The sequence below is a fragment of the Epinephelus lanceolatus genome, chromosome 15, assembly GCF_041903045.1.
Source record: "Epinephelus lanceolatus isolate andai-2023 chromosome 15, ASM4190304v1, whole genome shotgun sequence".
NCBI lineage: Eukaryota > Metazoa > Chordata > Actinopteri > Perciformes > Serranidae > Epinephelus > Epinephelus lanceolatus.
In genome coordinates, this window is record NC_135748.1 from 44196949 (window position 1) to 44220502 (window position 23554).

The following is a 23554-nucleotide window of genomic DNA, read 5'->3' on the forward strand; positions in this document are numbered from 1 at the left end:
TCCCAGAGTCAGAGTCTAAGAGTCAGAGAGTCCAAGAGTCAGAGAGTCCCAGAGTCAGAGAGTCTCAGAGTCAGAGAGTCCCAGAGTCAGAGAGTCCCAGAGTCAGAGTCTCAGAGTCAGAGTCTCAGAGTAAGAGAGTCCCAAAGTCAGAGAGTCTCAGAGTCAGAGAGTCCCAGAGTCAGAGAGTCCCAGAGTCAGAGACTCCCGGAGTCAGAGAGTCCCAGAGTCAGAGAGTCCCAGAGTCAGAGTCTCAGAGTCAGAGTCTCAGAGTCAGAGAGTCCCAGAGTCAGAGAGTCCCAGAGTCAGAGTCTCAGAGTCAGAGTCTCAGAGTCAGAGAGTCCCAGAGTCAGAGAGTCCCAGAGTCAGAGAGTCTCAGAGTCAGAGTCTCAGAGTCAGTGAGTCCAAGAGTCAGAGAGTCCCAGAGTCAGAGATTCTCAGAGTCAGAGAGTCCCAGAGTCAGAGAGTCCCAGAGTCAGAGTCTAAGAGTCAGAGAGTCCCAGAGTCAGAGAGTCCCAGAGTCAGAGTCTAAGAGTCAGAGAGTCCCAGAGTCAGAGAGTCCCAGAGTCAGAGAGTCTCAGAGTCAGAGAGTCCCAGAGTCAGAGAGTCTCAGAGTCAGAGAGTCCCAGAGTCAGAGAGTCCCAGAGTCAGAGTCTCAAAGTCAGAGTCTCAGAGTAAGAGAGTCCCAGAGTCAGAGAGTCCCAGAGTCAGAGTCTCAAAGTCAGAGTCTCAGAGTAAGAGAGTCCCAGAGTCAGAGAGTCTCAGGGTCACTGAGTCCAAGAGTCAGAGTCCCAGAGTCTCAGAGTCAGTGAGCCCCAGAGTCAGAGAGTCTCAGAGTCAGAGAGTCAGTGAGTCCCAGAGTCAGAGTCCCAGAGTCAGAGACTCCCAGAGTCTGAGTGTCCCAGAGTCAGAGAGTCCCAGAGTCAGAGTCTCAGAGTCAGTGAGTCCAAGAGTCAGAGTCCCAGAGTCAGAGAGTCCCAGAGTCAGAGTCTAAGAGTCAGAGAGTCCAAGAGTCAGAGAGTCCCAGAGTCAGAGAGTCTCAGAGTCAGAGAGTCCCAGAGTCAGAGTCTCAGAGTCAGAGTCTCAGAGTAAGAGAGTCCCAGAGTCAGAGAGTCTCAGAGTCAGAGAGTCTCAGAGTCAGAGAGTCCCAGAGTCAGAGAGTCCCAGAGTCAGAGTCTCAGAGTCAGAGAGTCCCAGAGTCAGAGAGTCCCAGAGTCAGAGACTCCCGGAGTCAGAGAGTCCCAGAGTCAGAGAGTCCCAGAGTCAGAGTCTCAGAGTCAGAGTCTCAGAGTCAGAGAGTCCCAGAGTCAGAGAGTCCCAGAGTCAGAGTCTCAGAGTCAGAGTCTCAGAGTCAGAGTCCCAGAGTCACAGAGTCCCAGAGTCAGAGAGTCTCAGAGTCAGAGTCTCAGAGTCAGTGAGTCCAAGAGTCAGAGAGTCCCAGAGTCAGAGATTCTCAGAGTCAGAGAGTCCCAGAGTCAGAGAAAGCCCCAGAGTCAGAGTCTAAGAGTCAGAGAGTCCCAGAGTCAGAGAGTCCCAGAGTCAGAGTCTAAGAGTCAGAGAGTCCCAGAGTCAGAGAGTCCCAGAGTCAGAGAGTCTCAGAGTCAGAGAGTCCCAGAGTCAGAGAGTCTCAGAGTCAGAGAGTCCCAGAGTCAGAGAGTCCCAGAGTCAGAGTCTCAAAGTCAGAGTCTCAGAGTAAGAGAGTCCCAGAGTCAGAGAGTCTCAGGGTCACTGAGTCCAAGAGTCAGAGTCCCAGAGTCTCAGAGTCAGTGAGCCCCAGAGTCAGAGAGTCTCAGAGTCAGAGAGTCAGTGAGTCCCAGAGTCAGAGTCCCAGAGTCAGAGACTCCCAGAGTCTGAGTGTCCCAGAGTCAGTGAGTCCCAGAGTCAGTGAGTCCCAGAGTCAGAGAGTCCCAGAGTCAGAGAGTCCCAGGGTCAGAGAGTCCCAGAGTCAGAGTCTCAGAGTCAGAGTCTCAGAGTCAGAGAGTCCCAGAGTCAGAGAGTCCCAGAGTCAGAGAGTCCAAGAGTCAGAGAGTCCCAGAGTCAGAGAGTCCCAGAGTCAAAGAGTCTCAGAGTCTCAGAGTCAGAGAGTCCCAGAGTCAGAGAGTCCAAGAGTCAGGGAGTCCCAGAGTCAGAGAGTCTCAGAGTCAGTGAGCCCCAGAGTCAGAGAGTCAGAGAGTCCCAGAGTCAGAGAGTCCCAGAGTCAGAGTCTCAGAGTCAGTGAGTCCCAGAGTCAGAGAGTCCAAGAGTCAGAGAGTCTCAGAGTCAGAGAGTCTCAGAGTCAGAGAGTCCCAGAGTCAGAGACTCCCAGAGTCAGAGTCTCAGAGTCAGAGTCTCAGAGTCAGAGTCTCAGAGTCAGAGAGTCCCAGAGTCAGAGAGTCCCAGAGTCAGAGAGTCCCAGAGTCAGAGAGTCCAAGAGTCAGAGAGTCCCAGAGTCAGAGTCTCAGAGTCAGTGAGTCCCAGAGTCAGAGAGTCTCAGAGTCAGAGAGTCTCAGAGTCAGAGAGTCCCAGAGTCAGAGAGTCCCAGAGTCAGTGAGCCCCAGAGTCAGAGAGTCAGTGAGTCCCAGAGTCAGAGAGTCCCAGAGTCAGAGAGTCTCAGAGTCAGAGAGTCCCAGGGTCAGAGAGTCCCAGAGTCAGAGAGTCTCAGAGTCAGAGAGTCTCAGAGTCAGAGTCTCAGAGTCAGAGAGTCAGAGAGTCCCAGAGTCAGAGTCTCAGAGTCAGTGAGTCCCAGAGTCAGAGAGTCTCAGAGTCAGAGAGTCCCAGAGTCAGAGAGTCCCAGAGTCAGAGAGTCTCAGAGTCAGAGAGTCCCAGAGTCAGTGAGTCCCAGAGTCAGAGAGTCCCAGAGTCAGAGAGTCTCAGAGTCAGAGAGTCTCAGAGTCAGAGAGTCCCAGAGTCAGAGAGTCCCAGAGTCAGTGAGTCTCAGAGTCAGAGAGTCCCAGAGTCAGAGAGTCCCAGAGTCAGTGAGAAACACAGAAACACTTCCTGTTTCATCATCACCTGTGTTCTTTTTATTGTGAATTCTCTCTCAAACACTAACTTAAAACACCTGTGGTGGAAAAACTGGTTGAAAAGCAAACAGAAGAGCCAACTTCAACATTTGACTAGTGACAGATGTTAATTTCACACCCTGCACGTCGCTGCCTGGCAGAAGGTCCACTGCTGAAACACAACACACCAAGAAACATGTTGGTTTATTTACAGGTGAGGAGCGCCAACGCTCAAACACAAACCACAACCTACAACATGGTGTCAGTTTGGACTGAGCCCTGATTTCGACACACGTCACTTTATACAGATTAAACATCAGAGACAAAGTGGAGACGGGATATAAACTTTAAATGTGCAGAGTTACAACACTTCATGTTTGTGACTTCTCTAACAGAGAAATGTTGGAATGTGATTTCAACACACGACACTTTATACAGATTAAACATCAGAGACAAAAAGGAGACGTGTGAAGGATTCATTATCAGGATATAAACTTAAAATCTGCAGAGTTACAACACTTCATGTTTGTGACTTTTTGAGCAGAGAAATGTTGGAAGCTTTAAAAAAAGATACCAATAACCAAAGAAGCAGAGGATATTTACCTTGCTGGATTTTCTGGCTCTGGGTTTGCTGGCTCGGACGACTTTCAGAGTGTTGTGTTGATCTGCGGAGACAGGATCAATGAGTGAGAGTGACATGATGGTAGTTTTAGTTTAAACTACAGGAGTGACAGACGTCCAGCGAGCAGGCTGCTCCCCACTGGAGTAAAGAGGTGCAGTCATGTACTGTTCATGCTCTGCTGTGAAGCATCGGGGTTTTCTGTCAGTGCAGAATGAATAAATACCCTCCCCTGCCCCCAGGGACCCAGGGACACAGCTACTCGACTAGTTGAGGGTGTTTTGTGTACAGCCGGCAGCGGTATGCGGCTGCTTCTGGGCAGGCAGTTGCATGCTGGGAGTGGCCCACTGCAGGCTGACAGTGCCTATCGCTGAGCAGAGGACGGTGGGGTTGATAAGAGACGCAGGGCCGAGGCATCCACATGAACGGGTGTATGCTGAGACGTCCACCCTCTGAGCTGGTCGTACAGTAACACTTGTAAAACGATGCCTGTGCTCTCGTCAGAGTCCAATATAGCTCCCCCTGGACTCTATGAGCTCTGACACACATTCACAACTCAAACTGCTGCAGAGCTGCTCCTTCCTTCAGATCACACATGAACCAAATGTCACTACGACTATGGCCTCATACAGCAGCTGTCTGCTCCCTCCGACATTCAGACTGAAATCAGTCATCAGCTTATCAGTCTGACATCCTACAAACAGTTATTATGTTCTAGTCATGAAGTTTAAGGTGACTGTACAGAAGAGATTAATAAAAAAGATCAGATAAATCTGGAGCGGCAGAGGACGACACATCCTGGCAAAAACACTCCTACATTTCCCATAATGCAACAGTTTGGTCCCTCACACACTCCCTCTTTGATAAACACACACACACATGTTTAAAACTCCACAGACCCTCAGTCTGTAACAAACACTTCATGTTTTAAGTTTTTAATGTCAGGTTGAACCTGATGACATCATTATGTCACATCAAAAGCGGCAGATGAACTGCATGTGTAAAATTGGTGAAGTAGCCCTTTAATATCATTTATGGGGTTAAACTTCTGATCCTGTTGTACTCAGAGTTTAAAACATCCAAAACATTGTTCAACATTTATCAGAAACAATTTGTGATCATCTGTTCAGTGTTAAAGTTTCTGTTTAACATCATTATAAAGTGAATATTGTTGAGTTTTAAACTGTTGGTTGGAGAAAAGAAATGATTTAAAGATGTCGTGTCTCTCTGAGGAGATCATGACGGACATTTTCTACAGCTGAAATGATGAAGTTAATTATTCGGATTAATAAACATAAAGTAAAAATAATCAGCAACTAATATGATAAATCAATTAACAGTTTATCAAACGAGACATGTGAAGGCATCACACTGGGCTCGGACACTGCAATGGTATTTGGGATTCATTTCTATAAATTAATCTGCACATTAGTCAACTCGATGCTTGGGTCATAGGGCACAATGATGATTGTCACAGTACAATAACCATCTCAGAAAATATCGTGTTTTCACAGTGTTACAGAATTAATCTTATTATTGTCTTAAGGAGCCTTAAAGACATAAAAACAGTTTTTTTTTTATTAAATTGATGTTTAATTCCTGTAATCAAAACTTGAAACCAGTTTTTAATGTTAGTGTGTGTAAAGTTTGTCTTTTCTCCACCCAGTCAGCTTTATTAGATAAGAAAATGTTCACAGTATAAGTGTCAACTCTTATATCACAGTATACCTCAACACACTGCTACAACTGAACGTCAGTCATAATGAACTATTTTGATAAATAATTATCTGTTAAAGCCATTTATAAAGGAAACATAGCAAAACAGCTTCTGGGTGTTTTTCACTTCTGTCATTTCACACATTTAAAAAACAATTTAAAAATCAACTGACAAGATTTTTAAAAATGACTTTAACTGTTAATATTGTTTCAGCTTTTTTTCTTTTGCAAAACTGTTGTGTTTTTACTGGTTGAAATAATACTGAGTTCTGTATTATACGTCATTCTGAATGTTAATGATGTGTATTTTTACATTTTTGTCAGTAATTTATCAGAGGAGGAGGTGGCTGTTCTTATTTTGACCCTCCCTGAACCTCCAAATATTTTTCTTTGAACATCACTAAAACTTTTTAAGGTAAAAAAAATAAAACAAATTAACGTTTAAAAAAAAAAAAATCTTAAGAACATTCACCAAATTTTTTTAAAGAAAAATGTTGGATATTTTCTGTAAGAGATCATCATCATAAACTTTTAAAGGACAAAAATCACCAAAGATTATTAAAGGAAACCATCCAAACCCACGGAGATGATTTTTTCTTTTAAAATCAGCGGTAAAATAAACACAAAACACAGCTATTAAAAGTTAAATGCTCCTACCCTCAGACAGAAGTAAAAAAACTGTTTGACATGCCTCCACCTTTTAGCAACATTTTAAATGAAATGTAGAATAAAGTGATTCTGATTAAATATAATATTTTAAGATCAGACATGGTTAAGTGTGAAGTGTTTGTGGCACCTGATGTGTGTGATAAATATTTGGGTGGTTTTTAAAGACAAATGTTTTCTATAAAAATTGTCTTGTTTTCTTTAACAATGGCTTTTTAAAGAGTTTTAAAAATTGAAAAAGAAAATCTTTAAAAAAAAAATAATACTCATTAAAAATGAATTCTTAAAAAATAAAAAAAACACCTTTTAAACCTTTTTCAAAAATGTATTAAAAAACCTAATAAATAAAAAAAAATGACTTTTTAAAAACTGATTTTTTTTTTAATTACAAATCTTTTTTTCTTTTTTACTGTTTTAAAGTCATTTTTTAAGAATCGGCAGTGAAATAAACACCAAATACAGCTGTTTAACTTCTTGTGCCCCTCTGAGCCAAAATAAAAAAACATGAGTCCCTCCCCAGAGCTAAAGTAATTATTTGATATTTGACATGCCTCCACCTATTTGCACCCCCCCCCCCCCCCCCCATTAATAACGAACAGTCCCTTATACATCTTTTGGTCTCATTTCCTACATACTGGCTGATGAAACATGATAAAAACAATAGTTGTATTAAATTATTTCAGCCCTAACCTGACCTGTAGTGGGTGTCCCACCTGTTGGAGCACCTTACTGAGTGTCAGCAGTGACGGAGCAGAGCAGCAGGAGGTGGGAGGAGGACCTGCAGGCTGACAGGCCATTGGACATGAGGAACGTGTCTATACAGCAGCAGTTAGCCTTAGCTTCACTTTATACCCTCACACAGATTAAACACGAGGCTGTGTGTGGACTCGGACTGTTTCTGGCTGTGTGCCGTGTCACACCAACACCACCCACCCTCCGTCAGAGCAGGGTGAAGCTCAGGGTGAAGCTCAGTTAGCTGGTTGCAGCTAAAAGTTGAGCAGTTGTCAGAATCAACACGTGGTGCTCAGGAGCAACCCGAGCACAGCAGAGGGGGGATGGGACAGACATGCCACCATCAACACCTCCTGACATTCAGCTCCGACCACCTGATTCTACATTTAATAAGTGTTTCAATAAAGTGTGGATCAGATTAAAGTGTGTGTGTGTGAGAGAGAGAGAGAGAGAGGGAGAGAGCAGGAGGCTGTCAGAGCTGCAGAGACACGTTAACACTGTTGCTTGATGTGTGTGTGTGTGTGTGTGTGTGTGAGCTGACACCATACTGTCACTGTCACTACCTTCATCATCATCATCATCATCATCACATTAAGTTCACCTTTGTCCTGAGAGCTGGAGCCCACACTGCTGCTGCTCGGGACCCGTCCTGTGGTCCTCTTGGTCCACGGGTTGACTTTGGGTGGAGGAGCTTCAACAACTTTACTCTTCACCGCCTCACCTGTCGGCTCCGCCGCGCTGCCGCCGCCGCTCTCATCGTTTTCTTTATCGTTTTCTTCGCACTTGTTGTGTGTGTCCGCCTCCGAGCCTCGACTGTCCCCCGGGTCCCCTCTCTGGGGCTTCATGTCCCCCTCCTCATGTCGAGTCTCCTCGGACTTGTTTTGGTTCTGGTCCTCCGCAGCTCCGGAGCTGGCCGCTGTCAGACCCGAGCCGACCTCAGTGGACATCCTGCTAGTTTCCTACCAGCGCTCGGTGTTAAATCCAGTGTGACTCTTTGGTCCTTGTCCTCCTGTCCCGCAGAAAGTTGGTGAGGAGCTCAGGAGGAGACCGCATCCACTGCTAAACAACTTCTGGGCTGGACCTCGTTAGCCAGCTAAAGTTAGCCGACTAGCTCCTGAAGCTAACTGTTAGCTAAATGTTGTTGTTTTCCGCCGCGATCGACACTTTAATATCAATAAGTCGGTACCGGAGGGTCTGTAGTCCGTCACCGGGTCACCGACACACCGTCAGCTGCTCCACCCGACACTTTTCTCTGAGTTTAGTCACAAAAAAACAAAGTACAGCAGCGACCTCCTCCTCCCTGCTGTCTGACTCTGTCCACACTCCACCACGCTAACGGCTAACGGCTAACTGCTAACGGCCAGGAGCTCGTGCTGCCAGCTGCTGTAAACAGTCACTCTGCTGCCGCCCGCGGCAACACACCGGTACTGCAGCACCACAGACTGTAGGTACAGAGAAGAAGAAGAAGAAGAAGAAGAAGAAGAACTCTGATCTGTTACCGAAGTTAAAGTGACGTCACCACAAATATAATTAAGTATTTAAAGTAAAAGTACTCATAAAGCAGACCAGCCTGTTTCATGATATTATGATTATTATAATTACTGATGTTTTATTTTATGATTGTTCCTAACTCATGTGAAATATCTGAGTACTAAACAAATAAATAAAAGTATTATTATTATTATTATTATTATTATTATTATTATTATCAATGTGTTCATCACTGTAATGGTTCAGCAGGTGGAGAATTCATCGTTTAGCCTATATTTTTTATGGATAATCTGAGTCTCCAAAATAATAAAAACTGATCAACAGATAAAGAATAAACACGTATAATATTTACTACAGGGATGTAAAGCACAGGTGTAACTGTACCTCAGGGCTGTAATGAAGTACAGTACTTGGGTAAATGCACTCACCATATTACATTTACGATTGGTCAGTGATCGATCAAATCAATATCACTGATCATTTAACTGATTGATCAACAGTCTGAAGTTTATTGAGATAAGTCTGAGAATATTCACATCACAGGGTTGAGTATCTCCCAGTGTACACAGATACACACTTCAATATACACAACACCATTCTGAGGACATCATGAGACAGAAACTGACACTCAGTGACATCACTCTGTGTGCTGAACACACCTGAGTATGCAGGTACAGCAAGACCGCATGTGTGACAGACATTTAATCCACTGTTGTTTAAATCAGTGTCGACATAAAACCTGGAACATGTCAGACATGTAAACACCACACACATGAACTCACCCAGCACACACCGACCTGAGACACATGTTGACAGAGTGAATGAGCTGAGAGAGTTTGGATGGTTTTAACAGGAAAAACTACAAACTGAGTCTGTAAACTACAATCTGAGTCTCTAAACTACAAACTGAGTCTGTAAACTACAAACTGGGTCTGTAAACTACAAACAGTCTCTAAACTACAAACAGAGTCTGTAAACTACAATCTGAGTCTGTAAACTACAATCTGAGTCTCTAAACTACAAACTGAGTCTGTAAACTACAAATTGAGTCTCTAAACTACAAACAGAGTCTCTAAACTACAAACTGAGTCTTTAAACTACAAATTGAGTCTCTGAACTACAAACTGAGTCTGTAAACTACAAATTGAGTCTGTAAACTACAAATTGAGTCTGTAAACTACAAACTGAGTCTGTAAACTACAATCTGAGTCTGTAAACTACAAACTGAGTTTGTAAACTACAATCTGAGTCTGTAAACTACAAACTGAGTCTCTAAACTACAAACTGAGTCTGTAAACTACAAACTGAGTTTGTAAACTACAATCTGAGTCTGTAAACTACAAACTGAGTCTGTAAACTACAAATTGAGTCTCTAAACTACAAACTGAGTCTGTAAACTACAAACTGAGTCTCTAAACTACAAACTGAGTCTGTAAACTACAATCTGAGTCTCTAAACTACAATCTGAGTCTCTAAACTACAAACTGAGTCTGTAAACTACAAACTGGGTCTGTAAACTACAAACAGTCTCTAAACTACAAACAGAGTCTGTAAACTACAATCTGAGTCTGTAAACTACAATCTGAGTCTCTAAACTACAAACTGTTAGGTCTCACTTTAACATCAGGACAATGATCTCAGACGACATATAAAACCACCAGGAAACTCAGTTTGGAGTTATTTTTATTGAATTTTTTTAAACATTTTCATCAGATGTCAGAATCATTGACAGTTATATCTGATCACAGGAGATGATTCATATTAATAAAATATATATTATTCAAAGTACTGATAAAATAAAATCAGGAGGTTATGGATATAACTGGTGTTCTGTGAGGTGCAGCACACACAGGATGGAATCACCAGGACACCGTCCCCTTAAATCATCACGAGTAAACTGATCCACTTAATGATTCTGAGTCAAGCAGAACTCTGTGGTCTAACTAACACCTGTAGAGTTGTCTGAGTGTTTATAGAGTCAGTGGGAATCGAATCGTCGGCTCACAGGGCTCAGACTACAGATGATTATCAAACAGGACCAACACTGAGAGCAGAGATGTCCACATCACGGACAAATGTCCCAGTGTCTGAGCAGATGACTCGACTTGGGCTCTGGTGTAGATGAAGGGATGCTCCTGGAGAAGACAGAAGACAACCTGTCAGACAGAAGCCAACCTGTCCTCAGGGACTGTTCATTGTTTATCTTAGTGGGGGGGGGGAGTCATGTCCAGTTTAATTTTAAACACTGGGGAGGGACTTAAGTTTTTTATTTTACTGCTGATTTTTTAAAGAAAAAATGCTCAGTTTGAGATGAGATAGACGTGTTCAAGTGAGGCTCTGCTCCCTCACACAAGTCAAACAATTTAAAAACTCAATTTAACGAGAAGAACCTTTGAAAACTTGATAGCAACAGTCAGAGACAATGGGGAAAACTACCAAAGCTGAAGGTGCAGAAAAACAACCCACAGACGACGCTAATAGCGAGGCTAACGCTAGCGCCAACCAGGTGGAAGCTAGTGGTCAGCACACCGACGCTGCGCTGCCAAGCGAGATGCCAACTGCGACAGACATCATGTCTGCCATCAGCTGGCTGAGCCAAAACGTCGACTCAAGGTTTGACACACTCCAAATATCTCTTGTGGATCTGAAGCAAATAATGGCAGATGTCGAGCAAAGAGTTACTTCAAATGAGAGCAGCCTGAATGAGCATGAGTCCCGAATCAAAGCCCTGGAAGACCAGTGTGCAAGATGGGAGGACACAGCCCAATCGTTTGGCGAGAGACTGGATGACTTGGTCTCACGCTGCAGGAGGCAAAAACATTTGCATTATTGGAATCAAAGAAGAACTGGGAAAAGGTAATCCCACAGACTTTGTTGCCAAACTCATTCTGAAGCTACTGGGAGAAGAAAACGTTGGCAACAAACCTGTCAAAGTTTTTTTTTCCTTTCTAAAGATATTTTTTGGGGCATTTTTGCCTTTTTAGATAGGACATTTGACCGTGAAGAGAGAGGTAATGATATGCAGCAAAGGGCCACAGGCTGGAGTCGAACCCGGGCTGCTGCAGCAACAGCCTTGTACATGGGGTGTCTGCTCTATCCACTAAGCCACCAACACTCTGCAAACCTGCAAAAGTTGACTGCACACACAGGGTCCGCGGCAGGGCAGCTGCAGCTGCAGCTGATGGCCCTCCCCACCAAATCATCGCACAGATCCATCATGACCCAGTCAAGGAGCACATCCTGAAACTCTCTTCACAGGACCTTCCCAGACCTGGGTCCAGCAATAATGAAGCAATGGCAGCAATTCGATAGCATCAGATCCAGATGCAGAGCGGCTGAGCTGAGATGCAGCTTCAGATATCCAGCGACGTTTGTGGTGTTGGTCAGCTCAGACAGACGCTCATTCACCAATCCGAAGGATGCTGAGAAGTTCCTTGACGATAATCAAGTACCACGGTAGATGGATGCCCCAGTTAAAGGTACAGAGAACAGCTGAATCCCGATGCAGGTCACGACTGACTCCAGCTATGGCGTCTCGACGCACATGGACAGTTTGTTTATGATTCTCGTGGTAAGGAAGGGGCAGTCACAGGCAGATGCACCATTGGGGATCCCAATGGCAGATTTATAATTGTATCAGGAACAGTTAATGGTTTCCCAGTAACCTTGGTAAATATCTACGGTCCAAACTTTGATGATCCATAATTTTATCAAACAGTTTTGAATGGAATTCCAGATGGGGGCGACACAAACATTATAATGGGGGGCGACTTCGACTGTATAATTGATGCCTCTTTAGACAAACACCAGTGAATAGTAAATCCAGTGAGGTGCTAAAAAACATAATGTACAGTCTAAACCTTGTTGATATTTGGAGGCTACATAAATAACCCCACCACTAGAGCCTACTCTTTTTTTCCCAGTACATAATTCTTACTCAAGGATCAACTTCATGCTGTTAGACTCTAAATTGATTTCCAATGTTGTAACCTTGCATTTCAATAATATTTTTATAAGTGACCATGCTCCAGTGTCCCTTGATATCAGATTTAACCACCGTAAGAGCGCTCGTGCTTGGAGATTTGATAACACAACCTTAAAAGATAAAAGCTTCTTGAAATATATGTCAGAAAGGTTGGCCTGAAATTATACTTACAAATGATACAGGAGATGCTGACGACTCGACATTATGGGAAGCTATTAAGGCAGTGCTCAGAGGCAACATCATTTCTTACATAACAGGTAGGAAAAAACAGTCAGAAAAAAGATCAGCAGAACTGGATGAGTCCATTACCAAATTAGAGAACTCATACTGAGTCTCACCAGACCCCAACACCCCGAGTATGATAATCTTCCTGTGACAAGAATATAATGCAATTTTATCCTCTCAGGTCAATAAGCAGTCAAATAGAATTAAACAGATACAATTTGAGATAGGCGATAAACCCCAGAAATTAGTAGCACGCCAACTGAGGCACATTCAAGCCTCGCGAGCTATACACAGAATAAGATCAGTTTCGGGAACGCTCCTCACAGACCCCGAAAGAAATAAACACACATTTTATGGAATTCTATTCAAAATTAAAGCTGCAAGCAGCGATGAACGGGCCCTCGCACCTTCATGCAACTCGGGGGGGCTGGCAGGATGTCGGCTCTAATGATATGGCTTGTTCGTATATATGTCCTTTTAACCACAGCATGTGAATGTCAGGTAAATGAAAAAAATATGTGTCTGAAAAGACATACTTCCTGTCGCTGCTAGGTGGCACTGTACTCTATACTGAATATTGACATACAGATCTTTTCAGGGCGGGACTGTCATCAATTCTGTGACGTTTGGGGAAGATTGGAACATGAATGCTGGAGTTACAAACCACTTCCTGTTTTTGGCGACACATGGACATTAAACGTCTTGCCACAGTCACACGGATTGACGAAAACTCATGACTCTAATAACTTTTGTTCTTGAAGTCATTTTGGTGGGACAGACCAAGGTTTGAAGTCCATCGGATAAAATCTCTAGGACTAGTTCATTAATTTACAAGCCCTGGAAATGGGCAAAAATGCACAAAAGTGGCACAAGTAAATTCAAAATGGTGGACTTCCTGTTGGGTTTCCAAGAGGCTTTTTTTGTATGTCTTAGAGTGTTACAGGTGCCTACCAAGTTTCATACATGCAGGTCAAATCAGCTTCAGGGGCTGCTTAATTGAAATATTCCAGGGGGCGCTGTTGAGCCATCTTGGTGCATCAAAGCACAAAAATCACATCAGACAACAGGACTTGTGACCTGTGATGTGTATGCCACGTTTGGTGAGTTTTCAAGCATCCTGTGTCCCTTCAAAACAACATCGTGTTTAGTGGGGAATAAGGCAGCGCCACGGTGACAGCGTTTGATAAAAACTCAAGAGCTTCATTTTTAAGCATCATCAAGGTCTAAGGACTTAGACCAGCAAGTTTGAGGTGGGTCTGATTAACCTGCTAGAAGCGGGACATCAAAGAATGTATAAAGTAACTTTCTGTTGCCAGAAGGTGGCGCTATGGTGGTGATTCAAAATTCCTCTGTAGATGTGTTCAGGGCTGGACTGTCATCATATGTGTGAAGTTTTGGGGAGATATTCCCACATGGACTCAAGTTACAGCAACGTTTATCATCACGGCAAAACATCGAAGTTCGTTGCCAGGCCATGGCCACGCCCTTCAACGAAAACTCACAGTTTCGACAATAAAGTGTCATCAAGGTCTCATGGCTTTTTTCACCAAGTTTGAGGTGGATGTGGTGAAATTTGTAGGAGATGTACATTAAAGTCTAAAACATGACATTTCCTGTAGCCAGTAGGGGGCGCTATATTTATCACTAATTATTGACATGTAGATGTGTTCAGGGCGGGACTGGCATCAATCCTGTGAAGTTTGGGCAAGATTGGACCATGTATGCTGGAGTTATAAACTACTTCCTGTTTAGTGGCGAGTCCCCTAACTTTGACGCCATCCCACGTCACATGCATTGACGAAAATTCAAGCTTTTGATAACTTTTCATCATCAAGGTCTTGGGATGGGACAGACCAAGGTTTGGTCAAGTACATTCAAAATGGCCAACTTCCTGTTGGGTTTAGAGCATGCCACCAAGAGGCTTTTTTGTACGTGTCACAGGGTTACGTAAGCCTGCCAAGTTTCATACATGTAGGTTAAACTAGCCAATAAGTGATTAATGGTGGAGGGTTAGGGTCACACTGCAGACCCCCCCGATAAATACAGAACAGTCCCTAATAGGAACTTTATTATCTCCAAACACAGACATAGAAATATGTTGAACATGTGCTACCTTTGATGGACAGATGAGTTTTACCGGCTCTGAAAATGTCTTGATCTTCTCTTTGGCTCCGTCAGGCTGAAACTGAGACAAAAGACGACCCACCGAAGGTCACGATACAAAAAACTTTATGTAGATGTAGATGAAGATGTCGAGTGAATTCAGTGATGTAAAGTTTCATCAGTAAACTCTACAGAATATTTAATGAAGTCAAAGTGTTGATACAAACATCAGTAAAATATTTAATAACAGTCATTATAGATCTTCATCTTCATCATCAGTTACCATGTTGTTCCACAGTCCCTTAGCCAGCTCCTCGTGGCCCTTCACTGTGAAGTGGAAACAATCTGCTGTGAAGAAGCTCAGGTCCATCGACCCGTCCTGGAGGGACACACAGACAGGTAAGAGACAGACAGGTCAGAGCCAGACACACAGACAAACAGACAGGTCAGAGACAGACACACAGACAGGTAAGAGAGAGACACAGACAAACAGACAGGTCAGAGACAGACACAGACACAGACAGACAGACAGGTCAGAGACAGACACACAGACAGGTAAGAGACAGACAGACACACAGACAGGTCAGAAACAGACACACAGACAGGTAAGAGACAGACACACAGACAGGTCAGAGACAGACACACAGACAGGTCAGAGACAGACACACAGACAGGTAAGAGACAGACAGACACACAGACAGGTCAGAGACAGACAGATAGACAGACAGACAGGTAAGAGACAGACACACAGACAGGTAAGAGACAGACACACAGACAGGTAAGAGACAGACAGACAGACAGACAGGTAAGAGACAGACAGACACGCAAACAGGTAAGAGACAGACACACAGACAGGTAAGAGACAGACAGACACACAGATAGGTAAGAGACAGACACACAGACAGGTAAGAGACAGACACACAGACAGGTCAGAGACAGACAGACAGACAGGTCAGAGACAGACAGACAGACAGGTAAGAGACAGACAGACACGCAAACAGGTAAGAGACAGACACACAGACAGGTAAGAGACAGACACACAGACAGGTAAGAGACAGACAGACAGACAGGTAAGAGACAGACAGACACGCAAACAGGTAAGAGACAGACAGACAGACAGGTAAGAGACAGACACACAGACAGGTCAGAGACAGACAGACAGACAGGTCAGAGACAGACACACAGACAGGTAAGAGACAGACAGACACGCAAACAGGTAAGAGACAGACACACAGACAGGTAAGAGACAGACACACAGACAGGTAAGAGACAGACAGACAGACAGACAGGTCAGAGACAGACACACAGACAGGTAAGAGACAGACAGACAGACACACAGACAGACAGACAGACACACAGACAATGTGTCTGTAGCAGGTTTCATTAAGGTGTAGGAGATGTGATTATTAAAGACTGTAATTACAGCGCCCCCTTCAGGCTGAGTCAGGTCAGATGTCTTCAGCAGTGTTTGAACACAGCTTCTAATCACTGGGTAAAACTTTCTGTGTCTGTGTCGCACCATCTGATGAGAAGTTATGAAAACATTTGTGAATGAAAATAATAAACCAGCAGCAGAGTCTCCTCTCTGAGTAAATAATTAAAGATACATCCTGTTAAATGTGAGACTCACAGGAAGTCTGGGAGGACTGGCCATCTCTAAATAAGGCTGAAGAACAACAGCAAAGTCCTTTTTGAAGAAACGATCTCCGCTCAGAAGCTTCATTAATCTGCTCTGTTAACAAGAGAAATCAGAGAGCAGAACGACATCACCACGATGTTCCCTGAGGGCTGAACACAAATTAAAACTGATGGATTATTGTCAGGATTAACAGTATTATGACCTCACCTGGAACTGGAGGTTCACCTGCAGCAGCTCCGTCAGCTCAGTGGAGTTTTCTTCAGGTTTAACCAGACATGAGCAAAATCTCCTGTCAGCAGATTATCACACTGTTAGATTATTAGATTATCAGATTATCACACTGTTGGATTATAAAATTATCAGATTACCACACTGTTAGATTATTAGATTAACACATTATCACACTGTTGGATTATTAGATTAACATATTATCACACTGTTGGATTATTAGATTACCAGATTATCACACTGGTGGATTATTAGATTATCAGATTATCACACTGTTAGATGATTAGACTATCAGATTATCACACTGTTGGATTATTAGATTACCATATTATCACACTGTTGGATTATTAGATTATCAGATTATCACACTGTTGGATTATTAGATTACCAGATTATCACACTGGTGGATTATTAGATTATCAGATTATCACACTGTTGGATTATAAAATTATCAGATTATCACACTGTTAGATGATTAGATTATCAGATTATCACACTGTTGGATTATTAGATTACCATATTATCACACTGTTGGATTATTAGATTATCAGATTATCACACTGTTGGATTATTAGATTATCAGATTATCACACTGTTGGATTATTAGGGTATTAGATGATCACCCTGTTGGATTATTAGGGTATCGGATTATCACACTGTGGGATTATTAGATTATCAGATTATCACACTGTTGAATTATTTGATTATCATATTATCACACTGTTGGATTTTTAGATTATCAGATGATCACACTGTTGGATTATTAGATTATCACACTGTTGAATTATTAGATTATCAGATTATCACACTGTTTATTATTAGATTATAAAATGATCGCACTGTTGGATTATTAGATTATCACACTGTTGAATTATTAGATTATCAGATTATCACACTGTTTATTATTAGATTATAAGATTATCACACTGTTGAATTATTAGATTATCAGATTATCACACTGTTTATTATTAGATTATAAGATTATCACACTGTTGGATTTTTAGATTATCAGATTATCACACTGTTGGATTATTAGATTATCACACTGTTGAATTATTAGATTATCAGATTATCACACTGTTTATTATTAGATTATCAGATTATCACACTGTTTATTATTAGATTATCAGATTATCACACTGTTGGATTATTAGATTATCACACTGTTGAATTATTAGATTATCAGATTATCACACTGTTTATTATTAGATTATAAGATTATCACACTGTTGGATTATTAGATTATCAGATTATCACACTGTTGGATTTTTAGATTATCAGATTATCACACTGTTGGATTATTAGATTATCACACTGTTGAATTATTAGATTATCAGATTATCACACTGTTTATTATTAGATTATAAGATTATCACACTGTTGGATTATTAGGGTATCGGATTAACAGATTATTAGATTTTTTTTAAAAAAAGGGATAGTACAGATTTTCTGATTGGCGTGATGTAAAGACAGGTGAGGACAGGTGATGACAGGTGAGGACACGTAAAGACAGGTGAGGACAGGTAAAAACAGGTAAGGACAGGTAAAGACAGGTGAAGACAGGTGAAGACAGGTGAGGACAGGTAAGGACAGGTGAGGACAGGTAAAGACAGGTGATGAGGACAGGTGAGTACAGGTGAGGACAGGTGAGTACAGGTAAGGACAGGTGAGGAGATGTGAGGACAGGTAAAGACAGGTGAGTACAGGTAAGGACAGGTGAGGAGATGTGAGTACAGGTAAGGACAGGTGAGGACAGGTAAAGACAGGTGAGTACAGGTAAGTACAGGTAAAGACAGGTGATGAGGACAGGTGAGTACAGGTGAGGACAGGTGAGGACAGGTAAGTACAGGTAAAGACAGGTGAGTACAGCTAAAGACAGGTGATGAGGACAGGTGAGTACAGGTGAGGACAGGCGAGGACAGGTGAGTACAGGTAAGGACAGGTGAGGAGAGGAAAGACAGGTGAGGACAAGTATAAACAGGTTAATATAAGGTAACCTTTGCAGCTGACAGCCCAGAGTGGGTCTCTGAACTTCTCTGAGAGGCTTCATGGGAAGAATCTGCACCACGTTGACGATGGTCCTGGGGATCTGAAACCAGAGGAGCACCTTCAGTGACATCACTTCCTGTCTCTGTCTGTCACATCTGAGAGTTTCAGTCAAACTGAAGAACAGTCAACTTTCACACTGACAGTATTCAGACATGTCTCAGGTGAAGAGTTGAACCTGTCTTTACTGTGTATCATGTTTTATGACATAACTGGAGACAGATGAATTTGTCTTCTGATCAACATGTCATTAATGACAGCATTAATCTGAGTTCATGTTCTCACTGAGCTCTGAACTCATATACTCACAACTGTAAAACTTCAGTTAGTAGCCCCGGGATATTGTTTACTGTAATCACTGAACTCTACAGGCCTGTATTTGACACAGGCTTTAAATTCTTTCACACCAAACTGTTTGTCAGCAAAGATCAGGAAATACAACCAGACTGTTGATTTAAACCAGTCTGAATATTTCTGTATAAAATCTGGCTTCAGATAATGTATCAATTATTAATCATTAATCTGATCGAACTCTGACAGACATCAGAACGGATTACAGCTCCTGACATCCCAACACAACCCCACTTAAACGCTTTATCCCGTTATACGCTTTATCCTGTTAAAACACTTTATCCCGTTAAAACACTTTATCCTGTTAAACGTTTTATCCTGTTAAACGTTTTATCCTGTTAAACGCTTTATCCTGTTAAAACGCTTTATCCTGTTAAACGCTTTATCCTGTTAAAACACTTTATCCTGTTAAAACACTTTATCCCGTTAAATGCTTTATCCTGTTAAACGCTTTATCCTGTTAAAACACTTTATCCTGTTAAACGCTTTATCCTGTTAAAACGCTTTATCCTGTTAGACACTTTATCCTGTTAAAACACTTTATCCTGTTAAACGCTTTATCCTGTTAAACACTTTATCCTGTTAAAACACTTTATCCTGTTAATCACTTTATCCTGTTAAACACTTTATCCTGTTAGACACTTTATCCTGTTAAAACACTTTATCCTGTTAAAACACTTTATCCTGTTAAAACACTTTATCCCGTTAAATGCTTTATCCTGTTAAACACTTTATCCTGTTAAAACACTTTATCCTGTTAAACACTTTATCCTGTTAGACACTTTATCCTGTTAAAACACTTTATCCTGTTAAAACACTTTATCCCGTTAAACGCTTTATCCTGTTAAACACTTTATTCTGTTAAAACACTTTATCCTGTTAAACACTTTATCCTGTTAAACACTTTATCCTGTTAGACACTTTATCCTGTTAAAACACTTTATCCTGTTAAAACGCTTTATCCTGTTAAACACTTTATCCTGTTAAACGCTTTATCCTGTTAAAACACTTTATCCTGTTAAACGCTTTATCCTGTTAAAACACTTTATCCTGTTAAACACTTTATCCTGTTAGACACTTTATCCTGTTAAAACACTTTATCCTGTTAAACACTTTATCCTGTTAAAACACTTTATCCTGTTAAAACGCTTTATCCTGTTAGACACTTTATCCTGTTAAAACACTTTATCCCGTTAAACACTTTATCCTGTTAAAACACTTTATCCCGTTAAACGCTTTATCCCGTTAAAACACTTTATCCTGTTAAAACACTTTATCCCGTTAAAACGCTTTATCCTGTTAAACACTTTATCCTGTTAAAACACTTTATCCTGTTAAACACTTTATCCTGTTAAAACACTTTATCCTGTTAAACGCTTTATCCTGTTAAAACACTTTATCCTGTTAAACGCTTTATCCTGTTAAAACACTTTATCCTGTTAAACACTTTATCCTGTTAGACACTTTATCCTGTTAAAACACTTTATCCTGTTAAACACTTTATCCTGTTAAAACACTTTATCCTGTTAAAACGCTTTATCCTGTTAAACACTTTATCCTGTTAAACGCTTTATCCTGTTAAAACACTTTATCCTGTTAAACGCTTTATCCTGTTAAAACACTTTATCCTGTTAAACACTTTATCCTGTTAGACACTTTATCCTGTTAAAACACTTTATCCTGTTAAACACTTTATCCTGTTAAAACACTTTATCCTGTTAAAACGCTTTATCCTGTTAGACACTTTATCCTGTTAAAACACTTTATCCCGTTAAACACTTTATCCTGTTAAAACACTTTATCCCGTTAAACGCTTTATCCCGTTAAAACACTTTATCCTGTTAAAACACTTTATCCCGTTAAAACACTTTATCCTGTTAAAACACTTTATCCTGTTAAAACGTTTTATCCTGTTAAAACACTTTATCCCGTTAAACACTTTATCCTGTTAAAACACTTTATCCCGTTAAACGCTTTATCCTGTTAAACGCTTTATCCTGTTAAAACGCTTTATCATGTTAAACGCTTTATCCTGTTAAAACGTTTTATCCTGTTAAAACACTTTATCCCGTTAAACGCTTTATCCCGTTAAACACTTTATCCCGTTAAAACGCTTTATCCTGTTAAACACTTTATCCTGTTAAACACTTTATCCTGTTAAACGCTTTATCCTGTTAAAACACTTTATCCTGTTAAACGCTTTATCCTGTTAAAACACTTTATCCTGTTAAAACGCTTTATCCTGTTAAACACTTTATCCTGTTAAAACACTTTATCCTGTTAAACGCTTTATCCTGTTAAAACGCTTTATCCTGTTAAACGCTTTATCCTGTTAAAACACTTTATCCTGTTAAAACACTTTATCCTGTTAAACACTTTATCCTGTTAAACGCTGTATCCTGTTAAACGCTGTATCCTGTTAAACGCTTTATCCTGTTAAAACGCTTTATCCTGTTAAACGCTGTATCCTGTTAAACGCTGTATCCTGTTAAACACTTTATCCTGTTAAAACACTTTATCCTGTTAAACGCTTTATCCTATTAAAACACTTTATCCTGTTAAACGCTTTATCCTGTTAAACACTTTATCCTGTTAAACACTTTATCCTGTTAAAACACTTTATCCTGTTAAACACTTTATCCTGTTAAACGCTTTATCCTGTTAAAACGCTTTATCCTGTTAAACACTTTATCCTGTTAAACACTTTATCCTGTTAAAACACTTTATCCTGTTAAACACTTTATCCTGTTAAACACTTTATCCTGTTAAAACACTTTATCCTGTTAAACACTTTATCCTGTTAAAACACTTTATCCTGTTAAACACTTTATCCTGTTAAAACACTTTATCCTGTTAAAACAATCTCACAACTCAGATTAATTTTTATTTCACTCCCTGATTGTTTTGATGTGAGGACTCTTACAGACTGAAGGATTATGAATGAGTAACAGAGTAATCCAGGATCAGAAACACATTTTGAGGTAAAAACAACAACCAAAGATCTTCTATATCAAACCAGACCAGGCCTCTAATAGAGACAGGCCTTTACCTGTCTGAATGTGGAGCTACACTGGGTTGGTAAAAGAGACCGGGCCTTTAACTGAAGTTTCACAGTGAGTACAGTACTTGAATATTTCTACTGAATGTAACTGTGTACTCTGAGCAGCTGGACTTTAGTATTTATTATATTTGTTGATGTGTGATGTTGTTGTGAGTGATAACGTGTCACCTGGTCCATCATCATGTTCAGAGCTGCTGTCATGTGATGAATGAAACGGTCCGGAGAGAACAGAGTCTGTGAGGAAGAGGAGGAGGCTCACTGTTACACTCTGACACAACCCTTCATCTCTCTTTGATTACTTTTGTAAATTTAAAGGCTGAATGTTAACCTGTACAGTTTTGTGTCTCATAATTATCATAAACCATTGAAGTCAGACTGTGGGGAGGAAACACTTTTTAATTTTTAATATGCATCAGATTTAAAGAGACGGATGCTGGTGGAGAACTGTACCTGACGTGTTTTACCCAGGGGCAGAAATCCCGGGGGGGACAGGGGGGACATGACTCCCCCTTCAGTAAAGCTGTACCCCCCTAGAATAATTTGAGACACAATTAATAATTTTTGAACAGTGCAGTAGTATTTATTAAAAGCACAATGTAAGCGGTGCTCATTATAATCACGCAATAATGTGCTATTTAAATCTTAAAAGATTCAGTCCCCCCTCCCATTCCTAGTAGTGGTATATCCCACACTCTTTCCAACGGGCGGGGCTGCTTGGCAGCAGTAGCAGAGTGTGGCTGGACCCGCTGTCCACATCGCGCGGGGTAAGATTTTCACTCACACAGACACAGTTTAACTTACACAAGTTACAGCACATCCCATTTACTGTTACAACAAGCCCCAGGCCCAGGCTGATAATATAAACTGTCTGCAACATTTCTCCTGCATTGTTCAAAAGCCAGAGTGCAGTGATAGTCAGAGAGGACAGGAGAGAAAGAAGAGGGAGAGGACAGGACAAGAGCAGTCAGTGACGGAGCGGCTCGTAGTTAATATCTGTAGGCTCTCCACCTGTCAGTGAGACACACATGACAGGAGCGGCCATTACAAGCGATTATTACACACGGTTGTGAGGTGCGCAGCAGCAGATCTCACAGCACACTGTTTATAAACCAGTTCACCAGTTTAATTGCAGGAAATGTTTATCTCACTGCCGGTAAAAAAACGAAAAAAACAAAACGGTTTGCTCCTGCAGCCAGCCAGAGACGACGGATCCATTCCACAAACCTGAGCCAGATGAAAAAGAGGGAGAGAAGGAGAGACAAGCCTTATTGTTTTGCTGCTATTAAACAATGAGAGACATGTTTTCTCCGTTTACTTAATAGCATAAATATTCACACTACTGTGCACGGGGAGACAGAGACCTGCTCTGCTCCAGACACACTCAGCGCCTTGGACAGCACGGCGCACCTGACTGTTGTCGATGTGCACATGTTAATTTGATTTCAATCATTTTGTTTTAAATCTGGACATGTGCAGGTGGACTCAGCCAGTGCTAAGAAAGGTCCTATGCCTGCCTGTTGGAGAGATAGAGAAAAGATTAAAGTGTCAAATTGCGGTAAAAGATGCTGTATAAAAGACAGGCTACAACTTTTTTTCCTTGTCCCCTCCCTGGAATTATTCTCTACAATTTTACTGTTTATTTTCCCCCCCAACTACGAAATGGGATTTTCGCCCCTGGTTTCACCTGTGAACACAAACACACAGTGACGTCACA

General features: G+C 41.5%; 2 protein-coding genes across 12 annotated transcripts in view; both read right to left on the reverse strand.

Moving 5' to 3' along the window:
• Window positions 1–8014, reverse strand: part of larp1b (La ribonucleoprotein 1B) — a 67262-nt gene extending 59248 nt beyond the window's left edge. For all 11 annotated transcript variants that reach the window (XM_078175394.1, XM_033643080.2, XM_078175392.1 and 8 more), the window contains exons 1-2: window positions 7313–8014; window positions 3582–3643 (exon numbers count right to left, since the gene is read on the reverse strand). In XM_078175394.1, the coding sequence (XP_078031520.1) occupies window positions 3582–3643; window positions 7313–7658 (408 nt within the window). In that variant the 5' untranslated portion in view covers window positions 7659–8014. The remainder of the gene's footprint in view (window positions 1–3581; window positions 3644–7312) is intronic.
• A 1854-nt stretch (window positions 8015–9868) lies between these two features.
• LOC117267286 (phospholipase B1, membrane-associated) overlaps window positions 9869–23554 on the reverse strand; it is a 29938-nt gene continuing 16252 nt past the window's right edge. Inside the window, exons 10-16 of the mRNA XM_078175436.1 lie at window positions 22009–22074; window positions 18380–18471; window positions 16362–16443; window positions 16146–16247; window positions 14799–14894; window positions 14526–14597; window positions 9869–10337 (exon numbers count right to left, since the gene is read on the reverse strand). Coding sequence (XP_078031562.1) covers window positions 10218–10337; window positions 14526–14597; window positions 14799–14894; window positions 16146–16247; window positions 16362–16443; window positions 18380–18471; window positions 22009–22074 — 630 coding nt within the window. The 3' untranslated portion in view covers window positions 9869–10217. The remainder of the gene's footprint in view (window positions 10338–14525; window positions 14598–14798; window positions 14895–16145; window positions 16248–16361; window positions 16444–18379; window positions 18472–22008; window positions 22075–23554) is intronic.